Genomic DNA, 27,067 nt, shown 5'->3' with positions numbered 1-27,067 from the left:
ATTGCCATTATAAGTGTGAAATGCGATTTCTCATGAATATGGAATTAAAATTACACAGCTCTTCACCAATCTGTTAGCGGATTTGCGTTGCAAACGAGAAAAAAAAACAATTAGCTACCCTAGGACGAAAGTATCGGGTGTCTGATCGGCTATTCACCCAATCTTTCGAAACAGGTGTTATCCATAAATTTATGCAGATTGTGATGAAAGCGTGAAGCCAGAAGTTCTTTAAGAGGCGAAAGTGATGATGAAGGTGCTTGAGGAAAAAAAAAAAGGGGGGGTATTCTGAAAATATTTGCAAAAATTAGAACATTTCCAACCTGGAAGGCCACAACCCCTCTGCCAATAGGAACGAGATGCCTGGAAAGTGCATTTTCAATAACTGTGGCTTCATCAAGCTGACTACAAAGACTGGATATTGATGGATGACAATCCTTATAAAGCTAAATGTGGTCTTTGTCTAAAACAAATTGAAATTTCTAGAATGGGATAGTCAGCGCTGAAAATTCACATGAAAGCTAACTTTCGTTTTATCATTTCAATTTGTTTTTACACGGTTTTGCTTATCTTAATTTCTGTGTTTGTTTGAATTAAGCCATAAATTAATTTTTAATCACCTTCTATGGAGTTTATTCTTTTTTGCACATATGTGTATGGGATATCGGGATTATTAGTTTATTTCTGCAGAGGGTCTGTTATCAATTTCGCGAGAAATCTATTGGCTCCATTTCGATTTTAGGTTGCCAAGGGCAAATTCGGTAATGCTAGCCGAAAAGAAGTGAAGTTCAGAAATACGTTTTGAAGCTTCAATAGACAATTAAGTATTTGGTTTAATCCTATTCACAAGGTATCCGTTGCATAAGGGATTTGGCTACTTTTGGCAACTTTATGATGAGCAGTAAACAGGACATACACGATGAGTAGTTAAACGGGTCATTTTGGTGTCGGCGATAATTTTCAAAATTGCACCAAGACTGCACCGTATACTAGAATTTTATTAAGTATTTTATATTATTATTTATATTTAAAAGGAATACTGCTTTCAGAAGAATGTTATTCAATTTTAATATCACATCAGTTATCCAAATAGTTGGTCGATATAAAATTTCATTGTGATAATGATTGAAATTATCTTTTGTTATTAAGCTAATTTCACCTATTTATAACTAGAAATTAAAATACAAATAAAAGCTAAATCGTGAATAAAAAGTCAGTGTTGAAATGGTAAGGAAAAAATAAAAGAAACGGAAGATTAATAAATTAAAAGAAAATTTAAAAGTAATTTTCTTCAGGGCATTACACATTGCAACTTGAAGAAGGATGCAACTTGGAAAGTTTAGAAGGATTTGAAGGGAAGATTTATAGACTCACGATTCCATAAGATTTAGAAAAATATGGCAAAATGAAAAATTTCGCTATGGTATTAACACTTAATGGATGTATTTTACAAAAAGTTTGCAATGAATTTCTTACTTTTTGGATAACATCTGGAAGAAAATAAAAACATAATATTTGAATGTTTTACTTCTGATAGTAGAATCTTTTTCTTAACATGCTTATCTTCCCTTTATTTTCTCTACTTTTCACTAGATACAAGCTTGGAAAATATTAAAAATGCTTCTAATCTTATTACATGGACAGGCATCATAGAAAGGAATTTTTTGATTAATAAAGAAATTGAAAACTGGCAATTTAAAACATTCGTCTAATATGTCTTAATGCATCATACGCTGGTCTGACGCTAGGCATTTTCCCACATAGTGCAATCATGTGGAATGTTAAACTTCTCTGTGTAGATCCTACATTTTGGTGACTAGTCCGTTTCTAAATTCTGCTTCTAGTGCCTGCTCTAAATTCTAAAAGTTTTGCCATTTCTACATTTTGTTGCTGGGTGTGTCACTAAATTCTAAAAATTCCGCCACACCAGCTCTGTAACTGGCCCTTACCACATATATTTCATATCTCTTGTGAATAACTAATATTACTAAAGAAATAAAATTAGCAGCTTTTTCTATACATTTTAAATGCATTTAGTTTTTTTAGAATAACAGAAATATTTAATTAAATTCTAAAATGAAAAGAAAATGTAGACAAAAGAAACTGAATATATAAAATTATTCTTCAAAGATATGTACAGTGTTATTATTATGTAAATTACCCAGTTGTTGACAATTTCAGCTTTTACTGTAATTTCCCATTTGTATTTTTTCCCCAAAATGGAAATCACCAACACATTTTTTAAACTGAGGTGTTTGGAGTGTAAGACGAAGTGTGTTTCTGACCTCCACTTGCTCCTTGCATTAGTTCCTGCTGGCTCTGTTAATTTGTAATTATTTGTCTTTGTATTACTGCTGCTGACATTTGAATTTGTTATGACAGTAGGGTTACTGAGCCAGCTTAAAATTAAATTGTATAGTCTTTGACCACTAGTCCACATTTTTTTTTGTTTGAATTTGATTGTTCTTGTTTAATTACATCACCCCAAATTTTAATCAGGGTTCGTAGCGGTCCTTATAAGTGCTTATAAATCCTTATATTTGAAAATAAAATATAAAGGCCCTTATAAATGTTTACTTTTTCTTTAAAGCCCTTATTTTTTGTTTTTAGTGCTTATTTTTTGCTTTTAGTGCTTTTTTTAATGAACGTGCTATTTTTCCCCGTACCAAAGCCGAAACTAAATAAACAACTTTTCTTCCTAATATGAAATGTCAGATGGTGAATCATACTCTCGGAAATAGCTTTCCCCCTTTCTCTGCATTAACATAACCTTTGGTATGCACGAAGAGTACAGACAGGTGCCCGTCGTTCTATTGGTCAAAGAATTCTGAAAGCAGTAGAAAATTCCGGTACGTTCGGCATTCTTTTCCTCCCACCCAAACACTACACACGTTTGAATTTCTATCAAGACCTTAATAATTTACATTCTCGTTCTGCTTGGTCAGTTCATATTTGTGTTTATTATGATCATTATGCTTATGTTATGAGCATATGTATGAATGTTTATAATAACATAGTTGCAATAACTGCTGAAGTATAGTAAACTTCCAAAAATAATTGTGTTTTAACACAAATTAGCTTTCTAAGGAATAATATTCGGAAAAAGGGAAAGGAAAGTAATCGAATAGTCAAACTAATTTCATTTTTTTGGCCAATACATTATACAGTACGAAGATTGGGAGGTGTTCCCCTTTCTCCACAAAATCTCAAATATTGAAACTGTTTCAGTTCACTTTTCAATCTGGATTGAATAGGACTAAAAGTTCTGCGGTCTAACAACCCAAGCGAAGAATGATTCTATTCCGGAAATTTAACGCCGTCTCTTGAAAATTAGAACCCCAGTTATTTAGTTCTTTATTCTCCCAATACAGGCAGCTGTTGATTCCGATTGCATAATATCACGTAGGGAAGAATTACGGCACATGTTTTGCACAATAACATTTGCGATATTTTGCAGAGATAATTGATTTTGATGTTTTGTCCGAGATTTGTTTATGAACACTTAAAAGAGTTTTACTATGCTTGCTAAGCAGAATATTTTTCAGTTCCATTGGTTTATTTTTATATGATGCACATATTGAAATGTCAAAATCATTTATTTAGCGGAAAAATCTAAAGAGCGGCTACAATCTACCCGCTCCTCTTTTTCAAGTTACGCTCGACTGTCCGAATATTCGCCAATTTCCAGGTATGTGGGTTAGTTAAGCTTTTACTGTTAAAGGATGACTGCATGAAGCAAATTTCTGTCTTCTGATTTCAGAAATGTTCATCTTTTTTACTTAAATTACTTTGCTTGCAATATCTGTTAAGGAAAAACTGATATACAATGAAAATTTAGAAAATGTTCAGAATTTAGATTTAAATTATTTAAATATCATTATGAGTGGAAAAATAAATTGTATTTATTATTAGGTTCCAAGCGAATACAATATATCCAAGCGAATACAAGCCTTATTATTATTTATTTTCTCTATTTTGAACTGAAATTTCATCATTAAATCTTGTAATATAGTTTAGTTCTGCATAGTTTTTTTTTTTTTTTTTTCCCTCTCTTTGTAAACTAGTTCTGTAAATTGAACTGTAATTTAAAATTTAAAAAAAAAAAAAAAAAAAAGGGGGGGTACTTTTCCGATTTGCCGGCGCAAATCTCGCCAAGCAAACTTTATTGGTGACAACACACACTATACACATAAAATATGTTAACAAATGTTTGTTCTAAGGGTTTTTTATTTTGAAGGGATAAACACTTTAATATCGTTTAAAATTTTGTAAAATGAAATTAATTTAAGAATTTACTATACTTTCATGGTACAGAATCCTGATTCGCCGGTTCATGTCACTTGACCTCGAGTGATCTCATCTCACGTTAACTACGCTACAAAAATCTAATTCTCTCATTAATTTCAAGTTATCCAGTTATTAGTTCATTCTACATTAATTTCAAGTTAAATCTTAATATGGAATAGAAGTTTAAATGCAAGAATCATTTTAATTCGTAGGAATAGCTTGCTCAAAAATTCTGTAAAACCACAGTGGTTTACTTCGCTAGTGCATTCTCATTAGAATTGATGAATTTAGCCCTTTACTTTGCCTTTTCCGTATTTTTGCCTTCGGATGAGCAGTGTGATTGCATCCTAACTGACTTAACTACCGCAAATGGCCTTACGGCATAAAATTGAACTATCTGGTAAAAGTTCTATGCAATTTTATGCCAGTATTGAAAGAAACAATTAATCTGATAAGAAATCGCTGCGACTTGCTTTGTAAATGAGGCGTAAAAGGCTACCAGCAAGGATATTCCGTTTGGAATCGGTTATACCATTTTTGGCGACTTTATCGCCTGCGCCGGCAAAACGGAAAAGTACCAAAAAAAGTAATTATTTTCCATGGTTGAGGTAATGCTTATTCTCTCTTAATAAATAATACATTTCTCATATTTTAAATTACAAGTCTAATTTTTAAGGTTATGCAGTTGTGTATAATGTAATTAGACAGCTGCTTATTTTTTTTCTTAAAATGTGCTTGGAAAGTGCTTATAGGTGCTTATTTTTTTAATTAAAATGTGGCTATGAACCCTGTTAATTGATTTGATTAGCATAAGAACATACCTTTAAGTTCTTTTTTAATAAGAGGCTTATTTAAACCTTTGTCTGACTTTGAGTTACTTTGAGACATAGCTATAATTTGCTTCATGTCTGTCGGGAGTTTTTGAACTATTTAACTTTTACCAGATCAAGTAAACCCTCATAGGTACATTGTGGAGAGGTTGACAATTTAGGAGATAAAGCATGCAGACACTAATAGAACATTGGTTTGCATATTGAGAGAAATTTCTAATTCTTAGTAAACATGCTTAAAGAGAAGGAAATCTGTATAAATTAGCCAAAATGTCTGGCCAGGCTTCAAATTAAAAAGAAGCATAAATATTTTGTGGAGTGTTGTTGCTATAAAACATAAATGTTTTGTAGCTTTTAATGTATAATTATCCTAATATTGTTGAAGAATCAATGACATAAATTGCATGTATTTTAAAGTGTGAAATTTTATTAGATTGTGATTTTAATAGGGACTTTGAACAGTATTGTTAAGAAATAGGTAAAGTTTAATAGTGGTCATGTAAATCCATAATGACTAAGATTATCTAACTATCTAATTTAGTTTAAAACTAACTGCTTACACTTAAAAATTGTCTGTGCATATTAAAGTTATTGCCTTTCATTATTTTTTAGCGTGGTAAAACACAAAAATGTAAAAATTCATGTAAAACTTAGTCTTCATATCTAGTGAGACCTAAAATAATACAAAGCAGCTTAGTGTCACCTCTGGTGCTTTAGTGGCGTATTGGAACTTTAAAGTATATTAACTGGATTACATCTCCTGTAAATCTACATGGAGCTACGACACCTTATATTATTAAGTATATTAACTAGGTTTTAATCCTTGGAACTCTGCATGGAGCTATGACACTAACTGCAACAGACAGAGCCCAACTAACTTTAAAAACTAGCTAACCGTGTCCACATCAGGCCTTTCAGTTTTGTTCTGGTCTGCAGGTCTCTTTTTAGGCAAGGAGCAGCGGTGACAACAGCCAGTCTTTTGTTATAAATCATTCTTATTATGATTTTACTTCTCATTTTAACCTATGATGCTTGACATAAAATCTACCTGGCTATTTACTAAACCTCTAGATTGAGCAAGTAACGAGACATAAAAAGAAAAAAAAAAAAAAAAAAAAAAAAAATCCAACATGAAACTATAACTATTTGTAAAACATAAATAAAAAGGCACTTATCTTTCAAATATGCTGAACTGTTATAAGTGTAAAATATTTAATGCTGTTTGATAAATTTCATAAATTATATTTTATACTCAAACTTACTAATAATTATGTTATGTTTAATAATAATGCATCCTACTTAGGGATCTATTTTATTTTTTGGATGGTATTACAAAAGTAAAGTTCAGGCATAGATAATATTTTTAATTGAATTTATTAATTTGCTTATTGCTCATAGGTCCTTAATTTTTTCATTAATGGTCTTTAAAAGTACTTAATTTCCATGTGCAGAAATGTGCACAAGCCCTGAACTAACATATACTGATTAATGCATTTCCTTTTGCTATATTTTATTTTATAAAGTAGTCATTTATTATTAAATTGAATTTGCTTTTATAATATTAAGTTATTTGTGTGAATAATAGACCTCATACTTGTATATAAATTACTTTAGATTTTTGAAGTTTGCTGATTCTGTTTATAAGACACCACCTTCAGTTGAGTATTGGGAAAAACAAAATTTGCATGGTTCTATGATTCTCATGGAAGGGTCTAAAACTGGTTCAGCAAAGGTGACAGTAAAGCCTCTTAATCCAGCTTATAAGGTATTTAAACAGATGATACATTCTGTAATTTATTTATCACTTTAATCTGATATCTTTCTTTGTTTAAGAATAGTAAGATACTGATACATATCTGACTAAAATTACTAGAAAATTTATTTTGACCATGTAGCAAATTAAGAAAAATTTCTAGAAAGATATGGTCTTTATGTTGTAATACTGTTGAAGAAATCAAAATATGATTTCGTAGGGAATTTATCATTAGGTTCTTTTAATACAATAAAGTTTTACTTGGTTGTTGTAGTTTTTAAGTTTAAATAACATCACTGATATTTGGGTGTTAGAACCTTGAAATGTAAATAAAATTTTTATGTTGTGGATTGTTGAAATAGATTCATTTCTTTCAGTGGAAGTCTTCTACATACGAGGAAATACAAAATTAAGTAGTAAGTTACCTATAATAAAATACAGACTGTTATTAAAAAAAAATTACAAAATTTATTTCATTATGCCATCCACAAGTAAGAAAATTTGTCACATTTAGTCCACTGGTAAGAAAATTTGTCATGGGTGTCAACACAGTACATTTATGATTTATCACAATGCCATATATACCTTTTTTTTTTTTTTTTTGGTCATGAATAGTTTTAAATGTAATTAAAGGTATCATAGATAAGCCAACACACTTAGCATTGCTGAAATTCCAATGTTTTTTTAGGGATGAAAGTACAACATTTGTCCATTTTCTAATATTGATTCAAATTATAGGATACAGCAACGTCAAGTTTACATAGAACCAAATTTTTAGGATGTTGTTGCCTAGCCATTGGTTAGAAGGATATATGTATATGTGAGGCCTAGAGAGGGAAAATTTCAATTTGTTGGAAATGTGCTCTAAAGATCGTATTACACATTGAAAACATTTCATGAGAATAACACATTAGTACTGTTTTTCTGCTTTGTGGCTTATAAAACAGCAGACGGTTTGCTGTGGATCACTTTGGGGTTACAAATAAAGGAGAAACTAGTTCTCCATCACAAATGATGGGTGATATCTAATTGGTTGTTGAAAACAAAATACTTACGATTTGTTTGAAAGTAGCATATCTTTCTCTCAGTAGTAAAGCAGGTAAGAAAATTTTAGACAATTGTTCTTCTGAAATAAATGGATATGTGGTACCAGTCTATGAGATAATTGCATACTTATCATCATTGCTTAGAACAGAAATGAGGATGTAGGCGTAAGTTCTGAATAAGAACTTCGTAAAGCATGAGTTTCAGCCTTTTACGTAGTTGATGGGTATAAGAAACAGTTTTAAGTAGATACATAAGATCTGCTTATTGAATTGTTTTCTCGAAATATAATCTAAGGATTATGATATGTTTACTAAATCACTTGATGTTTGTTGAATCATTTTCTACAGTGTTGAAGCAGTAGTATTTAACCTGCTCTATTGTTCATTATCACTTTTTGTGTTTCTGCATTTAAACAAAACAAAATAGATAATAATTTTTATTATGAAACTTTTTTACATTTAAGTTGTTATGCTAAATATATAAAATGTGTATATCATTACAACATTTTATTTATTTATTTTTTTATTTTATTTATTTATTATTATTATTATTATTATTTTTTTTTTTTTCAGAACGTTGCACCATATGATGTCAGTCTGGTTGTAGTGGCAAATCTAAATCTAAAGCCATCTCATATTTATTTATTGCCTGGTACAAAGGTTAAGTACCATTTAGAATTAATCAAGCAAGGCAAAGCTTTTCGTAAGCATTTTACTTTTTAAGTATTTAGCTCAAATATATCTTCATTGGCTTTCACCATATTAATTATAGTGAACTATACTACAGCTATCAGCAAGAAGAGGTAGATTTACTGAGTGAAACTGTCTCATATTTTTATTATGCATTAAAAATGTATGAAATCTGTGTGCAACATTCAGCTTTTGTGAACCAAAAATGTGTTCCACTTTTAATTACTTCACTTATTTCATTAACCTGTACAACAGTGGTTTTATGACTTTGTGTAATATTTCAGCCAATCTTATTTTACCTTTTGAATTTATGAAGTGCTTGATGATGTTTTGTAATCCAATTTCAGCAAAGGATTGCAGAATTCAGTGCATCTGTGCTTTTATTGGAAGCAGTCCAAAATAACTTTATTTTAAAGTGGGAAGGTTTTTGTTCTAAACATTTATAGTTTCGTCTCATTTTTCACATTTTCCATCAAAGCCTCTGCTTAAAAGTGATTAGTTAAACATTAATTGTAGATTTGGAAAAATTTAAGTTGAAATAAATAATCCCTCTCCCTTGTGAAATCAAATAAAAACTTTATACCCAAAAGGTTTTAGTTTCATTCACAAAATAATATCCATCTGACATATTTTTTGTTAACTAATGTAAATACTGTATATTCTCATGATACACTCTTTTTAAATTATTTTGTGATATTGCTGTTGAACTGAATTTTATGGTTTAAGTGTGAAGAACATGCAAAACATTAAAAAACGGTCCCTAAAAACTAATTCTAGCAGTATGATGACATGCCATCCCGAAATTTAATGCACATATTTTTGCTTATGTATGCTGCTAAATAAATATAAAATACCTGAATTTATTTAGAAATATCATTAAATAGATTTCTTTAAGATAGATAAGTTCTCTTTGCTGTTATAAAATTTACTGTATTTTATTATTTCAAATTTGCTTTCAATTCTTTGGATTGAGTACTCTTTGTTTGAAAATAGAATTATGTTTAGAATTTACTTTGTTTTTTACCTTGCTTTGGGGACGGGCGAGAATTTTCAGGTGAACTGTTATAATTAAAATACAGTCAAAAGTCTTTAATCCGGACTCGTCGGGACTTCGGCGATTCCGGATTATAGATCATCAGTTTAAATCTGGTAAGATGGCATGCAGAAATTATAAAATTAAAAATATGAAACCATAATTTATAAAATAATGAGCAATTATGATCTAAAGGGTATCAAAATTTACAAAAGAAGAAGCTTAATATTTATTTGTTTACTTTATTAAACATTTCTTTCAAAGCGCGCATGCATAAAGCATACCTTACGCATATCCAAAATTAGAAAATTGCAACCAGAAAGTATTTGATTTGTATTCGTGATATTTATAATGACGAGGAATTTGATTTAAATCATATCAAAGACAGAGTACATCAAGATTAAATACTACATTTAGTAAGGAATTATAAGCCGAATAAAATAAAAACATCTGCCCTGAAGATAACGATAGTGCTGACAGATCAACTTCCAGTTCATTGCGTGCCACGACCCCCCTCCCTTCCCCGCAGAGCAGCGTGAAATTGATAAACAGATTTCCGAACGATTAGATAAACAAAGGATATGCCTTTATCCAATTTTTGTAGCAATTCGTTTTTTTGTTTGATGGACATCGAAACATACTTTCGTGTTCTAGATCCTTTGGGAGCTCCAGCATCGGAACTTCTATTTGACATAATCGAAAGTTCAAGCTTACTTTTATAAAATTGCTGTTACAGTCTGCAAAAAAATAATAAGCCGGATCCAATTCGAAGATTAAGGAACAATGCAATCATCAACATTAACTGAAATAGATAATTTTAGCTTACCGTCCATTATACATTAAACGCGCAGTCGTAAATGTCTTGCGCGCACGTGTAAAACGCCCATGCGCATGCGTCAACGTGGTGCATGGGCAGAAAGATTTTAGCTTTGAGGTCCGAATTAACGACTTTTGACTGTACATTGGAATGGTTCATCGGCTAATTCTGGATACAGAAAAGATTTTTTTTTACAAGAGAGATTTCAGTTGATTTCAGTATTCCTCCTCCTGACGAAGTAGCATTGAAGTTGATTGAATTCCTCTCCTGTTATGTTTTTTTCTTTAAATTTCATTGATTTTTTAAAATTAGGTATTACATGTTTAAATTTTTTTAGTTTTAACATTAATTTTTGTTATTAGTATTATTGAATGGATTTTATGAAATTTATTACTTGTGAATTTCAATTTTTGTCTTTGTAAAATTGGTTCTAAATTTCTTAATGTCTTTCCTGATATTTTTCAGCAGCTTGGTGCATGGAAAATACTAGATATAAATTTTATTAGATTTAAAAGAATTTTATTGTATAGATATAAGAAAATATGATAGCTGCTACCTCAAAATTAACATTTCTAAATTTGATGCCCTCTTCCTAAATTCATCTGTTCTCCCAAATTCGAGATCTTTCTACGTTTTGTAACATTATTGGGAAAGGGCAACTAAAACTAATCTTAGCCAATCATAGCTTATTTCTAGAACCATAGCTACTGTGTTATAAATACCTCTGGTGAGCTAATTAACGTCATTCTTCTACATTGCTAATATCTCCCGACTTCGCTTTTCTAAAATGCCTGCATCTTAATTTTAAGAAACCAATGTACCTAGCAATTTATTTAATCATAGAAATATATCGAATTTTGTTATGATTGAATAAATATCTACGGAGAGGATTTTATATATGCGTAGAAATAAAAGACTGGAAATTCTTCAAGTTTATATTTTGTTATCTTCATCTGTGAGCCTTCACCATAAGCCACAACGACTGCAATCTGATTCCTCTTCTATGCTTAAAAAATATTGCATATATAGCTGGATTAACCAAATGACTTTAAATGTGGTTTATGTGTTTTGAGTTTTGGGTACATTTTTGCAACAAAATTTTATCTACTGGTGTAGATTTGGAAACATATGATAATTTGATATTTTTTTGCAGTGCATTAAGGTTTTTTAATATAACTTACTATTATTTTTTTCTTAGCTATAACCCTGCCATCTGACCAATATTATTTAGAAGTGGGAGACAAGACAATTGCAGATCTAGAAAATACATCCTCAGTAGTTACAGCATTGAAATATGGTACTACAAATATTGTTGTCAAAGATAAATGTATCCTTTTCCTGTATTTTGAAATATATAGAACAAAAATGTTTTATTTTGTCTTTTAAATGACGAGTGGTGTATTATCTTTACATGTCTGAAAATAAAGATTTAAATTCTATCATTACTTATCTTTCATTATTAAACAGGAAATATTTTGCTAAAAGTACGAAATTTATTATTAGTTCTATGCTGCATATAATTTATTAGAATGAATTAGAAGTGCTTTTTAACATAATATGGTACAGTTAAATTCAGAGTAAAGAAAGGGAATTAAAATATATGTTTTATTCTAAAAACTGAACAACTACAGTACAAAGTCCTAAATCCAGACTCGTCGGGACTTTGGCAATTCCAAATATTAGATCATCAGTTTAAATCTAGTAAAATGTCATGTAGAAATTATAAAATTAAAAACATAAAGTCGTGATTTATGAAATAATGGAAGTATTTATTATCTAAAGGGTATCAAAATTTACAGAAAAAAGCTTAATATTTATTTACCTTATTAAACATTTCTTTCAATGTAAGTTGTTTAAGTAGCTTAATTTTTTATGCTAAGACTTTCTCATTAATTCTGTAGACAAGCATAATCTCTTGTTTAATTACATTGTTTAAGTCCTGTAACTACTGTTTTGAGAATTCTGACTAACTAGTCAATCGAAATTTTCTCGTTTTTAGTAACTTCTCTGTCACTTTCTTCACTATCGGTAGCGGTATTTTCTGGATTTAGAACCATATTGCAGATTTCGCCATTCATTAATTGATTGATGATTGAGATGCATAGTCATCACAATAAAAAACTTAGTTTAGGCTTTCATATTAACTTCATTTATTACCACTTCTCCACCTTTCTTTACAAATTCCTTTATTTGGGAACCTTTGTTTTGCGATATCCGAAAACCTTCAAAATTCGCGGCTATCATCATCAAATTTAGCTATCCTTCACTATACATATTTGGCTATGCATCATGAGCTTGGCTACTAGACAAGTTTTTCAACTAAATTTTGTCTTGCTTCTATCGCGAATTCAGACGAACCCTTTGTGGCCCAGTGTTCCACTACATGGAACACCCAAATTGAATTGCTTCTGAAACCTTTAAATTCAACCGTAAGTAGATAAAAATGCCTTTATAATATACTTTGAACTTTTGTTTTTAAACAGTATGTATTTCTGAGTGTCTCAAATTAACATTATAAACAGCATATCACAAGGAGACACAGAATTTTCATTTATTATGTGTTATTAAAATCCCTTTTTTTTTCAAGTAATTTTCTCTATTTTTTTAATGATATAAAAAATTTTATTTGGAAAAAAAATTAGGCATAATTTTGCTTGCTGTACTCCAAATTATTTGTTCTATATTTTTTTAAGTCTTTCATACAAAAACCATACACAGAATCATTGAATGAAGCCAGGTGTTCCATTAGCAGGAACACTGTGCCTTTAGCGCTCTCATGCTGTTACGAGTCAGAACATCTGTGCTTAGAACATCCCTTGTTTACATTTTCTGTTTCTGTTGTTTTGGAGGGGAATGAATTCAAACAAAGCAGTATTGAGGGCTGAGGTGTGTTTTGTGTTATGAAAGCCTTAATATTGGCATCTCAAAATTTTTGGAGTAGTTTTTAGGCGGAATTTTATTAGTAGCTTGACTCATCTTTATATAGACTTGCACGATTTTTTTGCTGTCGCTTTTTAGCTTCATTCCCGTTTATTTTTCTTTATTGTTAATATTAATCGTAGTTAATTTTTTTAATAATAATTTTCCATAAATGGCGCGGAGAGGTCTAACTCTTTACGAAAATTTGTAAATATTTTTGTACATATGACTTGTGTATATAGATATTTATCTCATTTATCCATATATATTCAAGAATATTGTGTATATCCAGGAAACCATGTATACAGCCATAATACAGAGCTTTTTCATTCTTATACAAACGCTTCTACTCATTTTCGTGCTTCACTGTAATGCTTGCTTAGTCACACTTTTAAAAGCTCTGGCGGCGCAGTGTTCCACCTCATGGAACACCCACAGAATTAAAACGGTAAGTTCATCTTTTACAAAATTTTACCTTTATACTCCTTTAGAACTAAATAGACTGCATACAGCTTTTTTTTGTTGAAATTCCGACGTTAGCGTATAGTGCGCCACAAAGGGTTAAGCCTGAATTGTATTAGTTTAGTTATTTATTATACTTATGTTAATTTCTTGCACATGTTTAAGGATTATCTTGCACATTCTTGCACATGTTTAAGGAGTTCTGAATAAATAAATTTCCACATATACTTAAACCTTATTGAGGGCCTGCACTAGATAACATACTGCCTGATGCAGTGTCTGTGGGTCCTAAATTCTGCGATCCTGTGGGGCCATATGCTCCCTGGTGCTGGTTCTGGGTTTATGTGAATAACAACTCAGTTATTCTTAATTCAAATAGCCCTAAATGTAATCTTTGGGTCTATGAGTATGATCAACAAAATCTATTTTTAGCGTATAGAAAGAAATTTTTGGTAAACTTTCCTCGTCAACAATTTTTAGCGCATTTAAATTAAATCTGTAATCATTGCCAAGCGTAATGTCAACATAAAAGATTACCATACTCCTTTATTATTTAATTGCTAACATAAAAAAATTGTTTAGGCATCACTGCATGAGTCACTACTCAAGTTTTTCATGTTTTAATAAACGTGCGGGGATGAAAGGAAAGTATAATAAATAATGATTCCCCAGGTTGGTGTCAGATCAACGATGTATCTATGTGGAATGTTTCGGTTTGAGATGTGTACCAAGTAGATTCACAGCAACGGAGACAAATTACCGATCATACAAATTTATGCATTTTTTATGCTTAAATTGTTTCTTCAATAACAAGGTATTTTATTTAGTGTTGAAGTGAAATTAAGAATCGGGACTCTGCAGATGTTTTATATGTACAGAAAGGAGAAATCAAATGTGCATGCATAAAGCCTATGAGAAAAACTTTGTTGGTGGTTTGAGGTCTGGATTTTAGATCATTCCGGATAATGGACGTCCAGATTTCGGACTTTGTACTGTACTTTAAAAGCAAAAAGATATCATTTTAGTAGTAAACAAAAAGTTTCTTTGTGTTTATAACGTGCAGGAATGACAGGGCCTACAAGTACAAATTTTGGCTTAGATTCTCCAATCCATGTGAAATTTGAATTTTTTTTAATTCTCTTTTTATTTTTTGCAACATTAAAATAACTTTAATGACATTTATACTTAACTATTTAATTAATAATAAAAAATTTCTTATTTTTGCACAGTCTGATAATATTGAAAAAAAATCTTCTAAATGTAACTTATTCTAAATTTCTGGCTTAAATTACTAATTTTTGGCAATTATTTTTGATTGACTTTTTTCCTATAATTCCAATCGTTAATATCTAAACCAAACTCCTGTACTGTCTCAAAATTTTCCCATTTAACACCTTATTTTAAAGTTAGAATTTTCAAGTAATATTAATTTGGCTATTTTGTATAGTGTCTTAAAAATGCATTGTGTAATGTTCCGTAGCTGAATATTGCATTATTCTGCCCCTTTGGCCAATCACTTGTCTCTTGGAAAAAACATGACATCATATACTTTGTTTCTATAATTTTTATATTGAATTATATTTCATTTAAATGCAGTGGCTTTCTTTTCAATTATTAATTCTCCTACTTCTATGGCTTTCCAATAATTTATGGGTGTTACGGGGGTAATTTTATTTTTGACCCATTCAAAAACATGTATTATATTAATTAGAATAATAAAATAAACATTTTAAAGAGCAGATAGGTTATGTAGATAGATTATATTTTCATTAGTACACAATTATATTTAAGTATATCCATTTCTTAAAAAAGAAGGTTCCTAAATTCTTGTAGATATCACTGGTCGTGAGCTTACTTATTTGCCATCAGGTTCAATTCATGTTACGGTTCCATCTTATTTGAGTGAGTGTTTATTCTTTATTTCTGAATTATATTGCGATGCTATATAGCTTATTTTGAAAAAAAAAAAAAAAAAAAAAAATTCCCTTCCCTTGCAGCTCTTTCTGTGTCACCTGGGGATAAATGGATGTTACAAGAAAAAAGAACCTATTTGGTATTTGTTAATGTTTATGATAGGAATAGTCAACCAATTCATATTACTCAGGTTAGTATTTTTAATTAAATATGCATTTTCTAGTGTTATCAGAAATAAGTATTAAAGGAAGAATTTTGTTTTTTAATTGGGTTTGTCTTTCATAGAGATTCAGCAACATTTTTTAATGTGGTTCTTGATTTCCTTACAAAAGTATAAGAATTGTATTTGCCTTTATTATTGTGCTTTCTGCCATATAAGTGCAAAGTTTTAATTTTTATGTTAGTTTTTGAACTTTTGGTATTTTTGTTTTAACAGACTTTTTTTATGTTGATTATCTGTGTATATTTGTTTTTTTGGTAAGACTGAAATAGTTACCTATGGATCTTGTATGAATTCTATAATTTTTTATTGCAGCTAGCAATAATTACATATTTTAATACTAATTACAGCATAGCTTTTTTAGAAAGCTAATATTATACTAAAACTTGACAGTACTTTAAAATAAATACGTTATTCCTTTCGATGAAATTACTAGCTATTTAAGAAACCTCTGAAAGGGTTATGTGAAGTGAATAAAATATAAGTTGCATATTTTGGAAAGTAATGATATATCAATAATTAAAATATATAACTAAACAGATGGTAAGATTAGTGTTACAATGAAAATTGTTTTGGCTATATCTTTCATGATATTATAAGTAACACTGATCAACAATGGTTTTGTTACCAAAAAAAGTTCTGCTACTTTCACTGCTAATGCATGTTGTATTGCTAATTTCGAATCTAAAGTAACAAAATGTTCTCATCAGACTCCTTCTCCCTTTTTTTGATGACAGATCATTTGATCGATTTTGTTGTTCGTACTGAATTTAAGTTTGAATATTTTACCAAATCCTTATGTGTATTGTATGCAATTTAACTTGAATGATATTGTTTATGAGCTTCAATTTGTCAAAATTAAAGGAGTGGAATTTCTTAGAAAATCTGCCAAAGTAGGAAATTTTTATCAGAGATTGCATGAATGTTAATTTGAAATAATTATTTTTCAAAATTTTTATATAATGCACTATAGACTCATTTTGAAGCTTCAAAGTATCAACACAATCTTGAATAATTGAGAAGATTTCTGGATTTCCCAAAACCAAATCTAAAAGCAGCTCTGTTTTGTAATGGAAGTGGGGAACTATCACTATCTTTCAACTCTATTATGAAGAATGTCTAAGATCTGAAAGTAAAAGCTGTGCTCTTTGAACTGTTACTTGAATATGTTAAGTATTATATTATGCTAATTCAGAAGTCAAACAACAAAAATCAGCGTTATACCTACAAAATTTTCATAGGACTAGTTTCGATGGTTTTACCGAACCATCATCTTCAGCTGCAAAACCGCACATTTGCGGTTTTGCAGCTGAAGATGATGGTTCGGTAAAACCATCGAAACTAGTCCTATGAAAATTTTGTAGGTATAACGCTGATTTTTGTTGTTTGACTTCTGAATTAGTATTTATTCGGCATGTTATTGTGTCTTAATTATATTATGTTGAGTAGAAGAAATATATTAAAAAAAATTGATCTGGAAAAAAAAGGGGGGAAGATTTTATTCTGAAACTTCATTGTAAATGTGTGTGTTGCCTTCTACACCTTCAGAAAGTATACTTGCTACCTGTTTCACATCAGACTACAAACTAGGTAAAATGAAAATTTTAATAAAGCAGTGGGGATAAAAGGTGAGGACATTTTCTAATAATGAAGTTTTCTGTATAAATGAAAGTTATTTGCACATTAATGTAATAAAGAAATAGGCATGTGTATTTAAATGTACATCAGAGAACTAATTGGTAAGCTTCCAGATTCTTAAAAAGAATTGTAACAGACCTCCTAGGATGCATTTTTTGGATTCCAAACTTTCCAGCTGTAAATGACAAGTTTGTAGAAATATTAGGTTAATTTGGAAGCAGGCGAGATGAAAAATTAGCAACATCTTCACCGGGAATTGAACCGCGGACCTCTCAATTATGCACTGAGTATGCTGTCCACTACACTAAGAAGGTGGGAGAAGCACCTTTTAAGTTCAGAAAATGTTTCCATCAGGATATGCACAGTGTGTAAATAGAAAGATGGATCCGTGGGATGACGATTGCTTATTGTTAGACTGTTAAAAATATATGAACTAGAGGTTGATGACATTGGTTTGGTCTCCAAAGTAATTATTATTGTTTGCAGTTGCTTATGTATGTAAAATAATATTTTTTGTAAAAAGTAAGAGGTAAAAATTGATTTAAAGAGGAAAGGAAATCATAATTGTTTACTTCATATTTTGGAGGGAAAATATTCTGAAGTTTTTGGGATTAAAATAAATAATGCCAGAAATTTGGCTACTTTCAGAGATTTTCATTTGTAGAAATTTTGATATGATTATAGCATAAAATTTTTAAATCAAAGGAAATTATTTACTTTTTACTGATCTTTGCATGAGGTAAGAATAAAAGGAAGTACCAACCCCACACTACTACTGATGCACTACTTCCAAGCTCTAATCTCTAGAGTGGATGTTTTTTGTTTATGTTCAGAACGTATTTGACAGCACTTTGATAATATTTCCACATATGATAGTTCTACACAAATCGAAAAGCAGGGACACTTCCACATAAATGAAACATTTATTATTCGATGGATAATAGCAATTTGTATAGCTTAGTGGCGTTTATGCAAAAATCGCATCTTGGTTATTTTTTGATAACTTGCAACAGTGATTTTCAATTTGTTTTATAAAATTCTAAGCTCTTGGACTAGAAAAATTCAGATTTTAGTGAAATGTTTATGTTATGCATAAAGAATGAAAAATACCTAAAGATACCTTTAAAGTGTCAAAATATCACAAAAAATATAATACACTTTAAGCCTGAATTTCCTTATAACTAAGTGGTAGAAGCATGAAAATTTGTATAATTTATATATTTCTATCTTTTTGATTATTTCTATAATGTATGTATTTGTGAATTTAGATGAATTAATTGTTTTAACTGTTTTAGAAAAATTAAGCAATGTTATGCAGAGTAAGGCAATCTGATAATAATATGGATAATTGTTATTTAATATATTATCAGAAAATTATTAAACTGGGTAAAATTGCTGAAAGAGGTATTGAATGCTCTGCCAAAATATATTTACTAGAAAATCTAAATTTGATAATGAATATATCCAAAAATGTGTTTTCAATCAAAGGTTTGAAATGATAGCTAAATGTAAATATTAAATTATGCATGTTAAAATATTTGTAATTAGGCACTTAGGTCAGGTTAAGTTTTTTAAAGAGGATAAAGCATGCAAGGTCTGTCAGCCTAAAGAGAGAGCTGCCTTCGTGGAGGAATTTCGAAGGAAAACTGACCTTTGAATCTGAATGCATGTAATTTTCATTCAATTTGTACATATTTCTTATGTAAAAAATTCTGATATATGCTATATTATTGTAAATTACTTGAAAAATATAGTGAATGCACAGTAATAAAGAAATAAAAGATTTGCACATGCTGAAAATAAAAAATATTAAATGTGTATGGGTCTTTATGCATATCCTTGTAAAAAGCATGCATGTGCCTTTAACAAAATATGTAAATTTGTATTCGTCAAATGCCTAGCCATTGACCATCAGGTCACTATCGATCAGAGAAGGCAGTTTGAATCATCACTCTTCAATGCACTAACCAAGCTCCTGGGTACAGCTCGACACTGCACATCTCCATACCAGCAGAAATTTTGTACGGAACTCCAATTCGCCTCCCAGGAGAATTCCTGTGCCCTACTCCTGAAACCCCAGACCCAGTGACTTTTGTTGCAAAGCTTCACGAATCTATGCAACGCCTCCTACCTTCTACAAATCAGCCTCACGGTGAGCAAGCGGTATTCGTCAGCAAAGACTTAACCACATGCCGTCATGTTTTTCTTCAAACGGATGTAGTGAAAAGAATTAAATTAAAGAAAGTGAAAAGAATTAAATTAAATTAAAGAAAAGAATTAAAGAAATCTTAAACAATTTTTCGCTTTTGGGAATGTGAATTCTTTTATTAAACGGTTCTAAATTTGGCAACTTGTCAACATTTTGGTGATTTTAGTTTCTATAGAAAATTTTTAATTCCAAGGTCTGAGAATTTTTAGACGATTTTTTTTTAAAACATCACAGCATTGATAAATTTCATTAAAATAATGGTAATATATTGAAATTATATTTAAAAAATAACATAAAAAAAAAACATCTCTATTTTCTCTGTCATATTATAAAGTTTCATTTTGGCAACTTATACAATATTATGAATCTGAAAAGTAAGGTATAATGCTATAAAGCGTAATTTACGAAACAGCTCTTAACAAGAGCAAAATTAGCTATGTAATTAATTAAAAATGTCTTCTTTTTAATTTTTTTCATAGTAAGCATTTTAGCCATCTCAGAATATTCAAATTATCAGAATATGCATCAATTTTCTCTATAAAATTAATTTTACACTTTTTCGCTCCTTTTTTTTTTTCCCCAAAAAATATTTCTGCCTTTTTGCTGTTACAGAATTGGTAGGGATAATTTTTCTGTAGTATTTTAGACATTGCAGCTTGGAAAGTTTAGAAGGATTTGAAGGCAAGATTTATAGACCCACGATTCTACAAGATTCGAGAAATATGTGACAAAATGAAAAATGTCTCCATGGTATCAACATGTAATGATGTATTTTACAGAAAGTTTGCGATGAACTTCTTACCTTTTGGAAAACGTCTGGAAGAATCTTTTTCCTAACATACTAGAATCTTCCTAACATGTTTATCTTCCCTTTATTTTCTCTACTTCTCACTAGACACAAGTATGGAAAATATCAAAACTACTTCTAATCTTATCACATGGCCAGACATTATAGAAAGGGATTTTTTTTATTAATAATGAAATTGAAAATTTTCAATTTAAAAGACTCATCTAATATGTCTTAATATTCATATCTGGCATTAGGCATTTTCCCACCTGATGCAATCTCTGTGGATCCTAAATTCTGCTGGCTAGTGCCTTTCTAAATTCTGCTTCCAATCCCTGCTCTAAATTCTAAAAGTTTTGCTATTTCTAGATTTTGTTGTTCAATGTGTCACTAAGTTCTAAAAATTCTGCCACATCAGCTTTGTAACCGGGCTTTACCATATATACTTCATATTTCTTCTGAATGTTCATATTACTAAAGAAATAAAATTAGCTACTTTTTCTATACATTCTAAATGCATTTAGTGTTTTTTAGAATAACCGAAATCCTTAGTTAGACTCAAAAATTCTAAAATGAAAAAGAAACATGTTGAAGAAAGAAACTGAGTACATAAAGAAAATTACTCTTCAAAGATATGTGCAGTTGTTATTATGTAACTTACCTGTTGTTTATGATTTCAGCCTTTCAGTTTATGATTCAGTCGAGGGTTTGGGGCTATTTAACTTTTACCAGATCAAGTAAACCCTCATAGGTACTTTGTGGAGAGGTTGGCATGTTAGAAGATAAATAAGCAGAAACTAGCGAGAGCATTGGTTTGCATATTGAGACAAATCTCTAACTTTTAGAAAAGATGCTTAAAGAGAAGGAAATTGATATAAACTAGCCAAAATGTTTGGTAAAGCTTCCAATTAAAATGAAGGATAAATATTTTGTTGAGTGTTGTTGTTACAAAACATAAATGCTTTGTAGCATTTAATGTGTATCCTAATATCATTTAAGAATCAATTTCATAAATTATATATATTTTAAACTGTGAAAATTTATTAGCTTTTGATTTTAATAGGCTTTTTTAACAAATATTGTTAAACAATATTTGTTAACAATATTAACAAATATTGTTTAACAATATTTGTTAAACAATATTTTAACAATATTGTTAAAACAATATTTGTTAAACAATATATAGTTTAACAAATATTGTTAAAACAATATTTGTTAAACAATATATAGTTTAACAATATTTATTATATCCTTAAACAAATATTGTTAATATTTAACAATATTTGTTTAACAATATAATAATATTAAACAAATATTGTTAATATTTAACAATATTTGTTTAACAATATAATAATATTAAACAAATATTGTTAATATTTATTATATATATATATTGTTTAACAAACAATATTTGTTAAACAATATATAGTTTAACAATTATTGTTAAAAAATAAAATTTAATAGTGGCCATGTAAATCCATTATAACTAAGGTTATCTAATTACCTAATTTAATTTTTTATAACTAACTGCATACCCTTAAAAATTATTCTACAGATTAAAGCGAGTTATTGCCTTTCATTAACACTCACTGTGGTCACAAGATAAAACACAAAAATGTAAAAATTCAAGTAAAACTTATTCTTTGCATCTAGTGAAACTTAAAAATAATACAAAACAACCTATCATGTCTGGTACTTTAATCGCTTATTGGAACATTAAAGTGTATTAACTGGGATACAACCCCTTCGAACTCTAAACAAAGCTATGACACTAACTGCATCAAACAGAGCCTAACTTTCAACACTTCCCAACTGTGTCTACATCAGGTCTTTCAGGTTTGTTCTTATGAGTCATGCTGATTATGATCTTACTTCTCATTTTAACGTATGCCTTTTGACATAAAAAATCTACCTGCTATTTACTAAACTTCTAGACTAAGTGACAAAATGAGACATTAAAAAAAAAAAAAAAAAATCGACATAAAGGTAACTATTAGTAAAACGTAAATGTCACTTAGCTTCTTTCAAATATGTCCAGCTATTGTAAGGGTAAAATAGTTAATGCTACTTGATAAATTTCATGCATTTTATTTTATTCTCAAACTTATTAATAATTATGTTAATTATTTCATGTTTAGTAATAATGCATACTACTCAGGGATCTATTTTATTTTTAGAATGGTATTACAAAAATGAAAATCAGGCATAGAATAATATTTTTAATTGAATTTATTCAGTTCCCATTTGCTCATAGGTCCTTAATTTTTTCATTAATGGTCCTTAAAAGTACTTAATTTCCGTGTGCAGAAATGTGTACGAACTCTGTTATCACAAAAAACTCATTTCAGTAAATATTAGGAAACGTAATAAATAAGTCATAAAAATTTTAGGTGAGCAGCAGTTCCTATGAAAAGGTACATCAAGTATAAAAAAATCACGTTTGGAGAAAAACGCGTTTTTATGTAAAAATCCTCATTGATTAACCCCTTCGCGCCGACTGTCACGTATACGTGCCAGCAACGAACACACTTATCTACCGGCCGACACGCAGGCGTGCCAGAGCATTGTTGCGTTTACTACCGACTGTCACGTATTTGTGCCAGTACCTTGGAACGTTTTTCAAACTATAATTTCTGCCACAAGATGGCACTGTATGTCCATATGGTTTCAGATACATGTACATTAGACCTTCTACTCGAAATGAGAGAAGCATGACTCACATACACGTGTTTTTAATTATATAAACAAACGGGGAACTAAATGTTTCCGAATGGCGTGATTTATGACGTCTCTTTAAATCGCACTTTATTCGCACGTGGTAGTTGTTTATTGTAAGTAGAAGTTTTATATGCGCTAAAGCGTTGATTATTTCAGTTTACAGTTCAGTTTTTAGAAAATAATTAGATCTTGTTAGACGTGAATTCTTTCTGTTTTTACCGTTTCAATATCGAAGTGTCGAAAATGTTTAACAGAGCATGAAATAGCAGAAATGATGCAAAATATTTCAGATATTGATTCTGATATTCTGATATTGATTCTGAAAGATTAACTGAAAGACATTTTCCAAAACTTTGTTCAGAAGAGACTGATAAGAAAATGAGACGACGATGCTTCGTTTGTTCACATTCCCGGAAAAATCCTACAAAACAGCAAATGAGTTATTATGAGTTCAAGGAATGTAACGTAGGACTGTGTGTAGATCCCTGTTTTAAAGTTCTTCATACGAAAAAGAATTTTAAGTAATATATTTAGTTTTCAGATGTATAATGTTAAAAGTCATAAAATGGTGATAAATTAAAATAAAATGTGTAAAATATGCATTTAAACAAGAAATAAGGTAATTAAAGTATATATATAAAAATATCTATAAAGCATAAGCTGTTTAAATACTGTATAGAGCATTATTAAACAATGCGTTGATACTTCGGAAATTTCATGGACTTAGTAGCAGCAAAAAAGCCCCCGGCCCTAGAGAGACGCTCGCGGAAGACACTGCCAGTCTCCGCGATAAGCGCGCGTTTTCGCTACCCGGCTCGAAGGGGTTAAAGCATTCAATGACAAATTAAAACTAGATTTTTTACACTTCTAATTTTCATAGAGATTAAAAAATGGTATTTTTAGAAGGGTAAAAGTGTAGAGAATTTGAAAATGCAAAAATCTGAAATCATCATTTTTTGAAGATTTTTGGGTTTCTTAAACAGTTCTGAAAAAAGTATAACATGTAATTTGTTTAGAATGAAATGTTGTTAAAAAAGGTTAAATGTTGTTTTTTGCATACTTAGGACTCTGAAATTTTGGTGAAAAAGAAAATATATACATTTATATGTACACTGCTCAAAAAAAAAAATGGGACAGTCCTATATCTCCCGATCTACTGGGCCGATTGACAAAATTCAAATTGCGTTCATCATGTCTCGAAAGCGCGACTTAGGATATATATTAGATTTATATATAGCACTATTCTAACATAGGTATTTTGACACAAAATCGGACTTTTTCTGAAGTAACATACCAATTTTTTTACATATTTCGATTCTACGACTCAAATTACGCCTAAATATGAAATTTTGTAAAATTTGGAGCGAAATTTACGGAGAAATTCACAAATTTATGTTGGCACTTTTTTGTCAGTTTGCGCCAAGAATACTTCACTTGGCGAACTTCTTAATATATGGCAACCTAGTTTCCTTAGGAAAAAAAGTCACCATCGTTCCTTTTTTCCAAATAATATTCTTTATATTATATTTTTAATTATTATTTTAAGTAATTTTTTCTTTTTCGAATTTCATTTTAATTGTTTAAGTTGCACGTTTTTTTTTTTTTTTTTTCGAATAACTGTTTTAAAAATTTCTATTTACCTATTCGAACTGCGTAAATAAAGGTGGAGCGTTTATTTATTTTTTTTTTTTCAAATAGTTTTCTTTATATATATTTTTCGTCATAGCTATTATTTTAGGTCATTTTTAAATTTTTATACTTTTATTTTAATTGTTTGTGTTGCATTGTCTCTTCAGATAATTGTTTTAAAATTTTCTATTTATTCCTTCGAACTGAGCATTTTAAATATATTTATTAATATCAATTTTCCAGAATTTGATTTTATTTATTTGAACTGCGTTTTTTTCGGAAGAATACTTTGTAACCCAGACTACGATGCGTTTGAAAACTGCATACTATATTAAAAGAGAAAATACAGTAAAGCACAGTTTTACACGCCTTTCAATGTTCCGTTCAGAAAAAAATATATATAAATAAGAGAGATGTATAACCGATATTTTAACTTAGGATGACTTGCATACACTGCTTTAAACAGTTTTATCATTGTGCCCATTGCTTTACACAATTTTATCCTACATTTGGTTTCTTAAAATGTTATTCATATTTTAGTCAAATATTTTATTTTTGAAATCGCAAGAATCAAATATCATAAGATTGAAAAGTTTTAAATTCAAAAAAATACGAATACTAAATTTTACGAAAAAATTTATTTTTCTTCTCTGTTTCTTTAAGCATTCTGAAAGTATATTGAAAAGTATCCAACTTTTCGAAACATTTTGGTATTTCTGACAATCATTTTAAATAAAGTTATCACCTTCCATTTCATAAAGGCCCACAAACGGCCGAGCGGTAAAGTTGCTGAACACTGGTAGTTCACTCCGGGGTTCGAACCCCGGTAAACGGGCTGGTTGCATGGGCGTTTTCGTGGATTTTCTCATCTGTACCGCGTATGACAGCTGGTTTCTCTTAGAAAGTTCTTCACGAAGTATTTCGTCAGAGCCTTTATCAGTCTTTAGAGGCTGAACATTTTGAAGCTGTGAGATGAAAGGAAAGACTGGTTTCATCAAAAGGTTTTGGTTTATTTTATTATGACAAAGCACATTACGGCTATCTGCCTAAGGGGAGGGATGCCTTCCTGGAGGACTTTCTAAGGGAAACTGGCTCGCATACACGTTACACATGGGGAAAACCACGAAAACGCCCATACAGCCAGCCCGTTCGCGGGATTCGAACCTCGGACCGAACTACCAGAGTTCAGCGACTTTACCGCTCGGCCGCTGTTTCATCAGGAAGGGGGAAAAAAAAAAAAAACATCTTTAAGTGACATCCACGTACATCACTGGATAAACTCCTGAATCTTCAAATAATTCGACTGAGGAAATCATGGGATTCGCCATTTATGATATGATATGATGTTCTATAACGTAATTTACACAACCATATAGTTTAAAACCAGTCGCTCTTCACTTTAATCTGCAATGATATCGTTTTGTCTTTTCTGTTAACACAAGCTCAATTGATGGTATTTGCTGGTGTACTCGTCCAAGTGTTTTCTCTTTGAACACCTAAATTCTTTGAAGTATCTTGAAAGTATATTCGAAAGCGTCCAACTTTTTGAACATCTTGGTACGTCTGACAGCCAAATTTCCCTGCAAATTTTTGCTTACTTTTCTCCCTAATTTTCTTCTTTCCTTCTACAGTTATTTTCAGTGCTCACACAAGAAAATTAAGATTTTTCGACTGCTAGACTTCCATACATTTTGCATTCTTGTCAATTTTTTAAAATATCAATTATATGAATTGCGTTTCAGCTAAAGACAGCTTTTCATTTTCTAGTCATTTTAGCTATAAATAAAGTTTAAAGCGAAGTCCAAAGGATAAATATTTTAATTAAAAGATTTTTGCTAAATGACAAAGAAATAAAACAGTCCAGCAGGGTTTATTCTGTACCACAGAGTAATCCGATTCTTATATCGGCTGAAACAATCTAAATCATATTAAAGATCATGTTTTTTTATACAATCTATAACGCGAGAGAAAAATTAGCTTCTTAAAACATGCTTTCTAAGAGAATTAATATAAAAATTTATATTTATATATATATTTGTTAAAGTTGGGACTTGAACCAAACTGGAACCAAACTGTCAGACTTTTAAAGCTTATTTTACATGGTGGTTATTATTAAAG

At 30.1% G+C, this 27,067-nt stretch overlaps 1 protein-coding gene across 3 annotated transcripts in view; it reads left to right on the top strand.

Annotated features, from left to right (window-relative positions):
* Nucleotides 1-27,067, top strand: part of LOC118182413 (nuclear pore membrane glycoprotein 210-like) — a 182,462-nt gene that overhangs the window by 35,216 nt on the left and 120,179 nt on the right. For all 3 annotated transcript variants that reach the window (XR_015040766.1, XM_085815406.1, XM_085815405.1), the window contains exons 5-9: nucleotides 6,729-6,879; nucleotides 8,487-8,616; nucleotides 11,652-11,780; nucleotides 15,668-15,736; nucleotides 15,832-15,938. Coding sequence is in view for 2 of the 3 variants with exons in the window: in XM_085815406.1 (XP_085671532.1) it covers nucleotides 6,729-6,879; nucleotides 8,487-8,616; nucleotides 11,652-11,780; nucleotides 15,668-15,736; nucleotides 15,832-15,938 (586 nt within the window). In the remaining variant the exon portion in view is untranslated. The remainder of the gene's footprint in view (nucleotides 1-6,728; nucleotides 6,880-8,486; nucleotides 8,617-11,651; nucleotides 11,781-15,667; nucleotides 15,737-15,831; nucleotides 15,939-27,067) is intronic.

Source organism: Stegodyphus dumicola, chromosome 4, assembly GCF_044657685.1.
Source record: "Stegodyphus dumicola isolate Sdum_Otavi_A_Nest chromosome 4, ASM4465768v1".
NCBI classification, from domain to species: domain Eukaryota; kingdom Metazoa; phylum Arthropoda; class Arachnida; order Araneae; family Eresidae; genus Stegodyphus; species Stegodyphus dumicola.
Note: the sequence above shows the minus strand (reverse complement) of the source record. Positions and strands in the feature narration are given on the sequence as shown.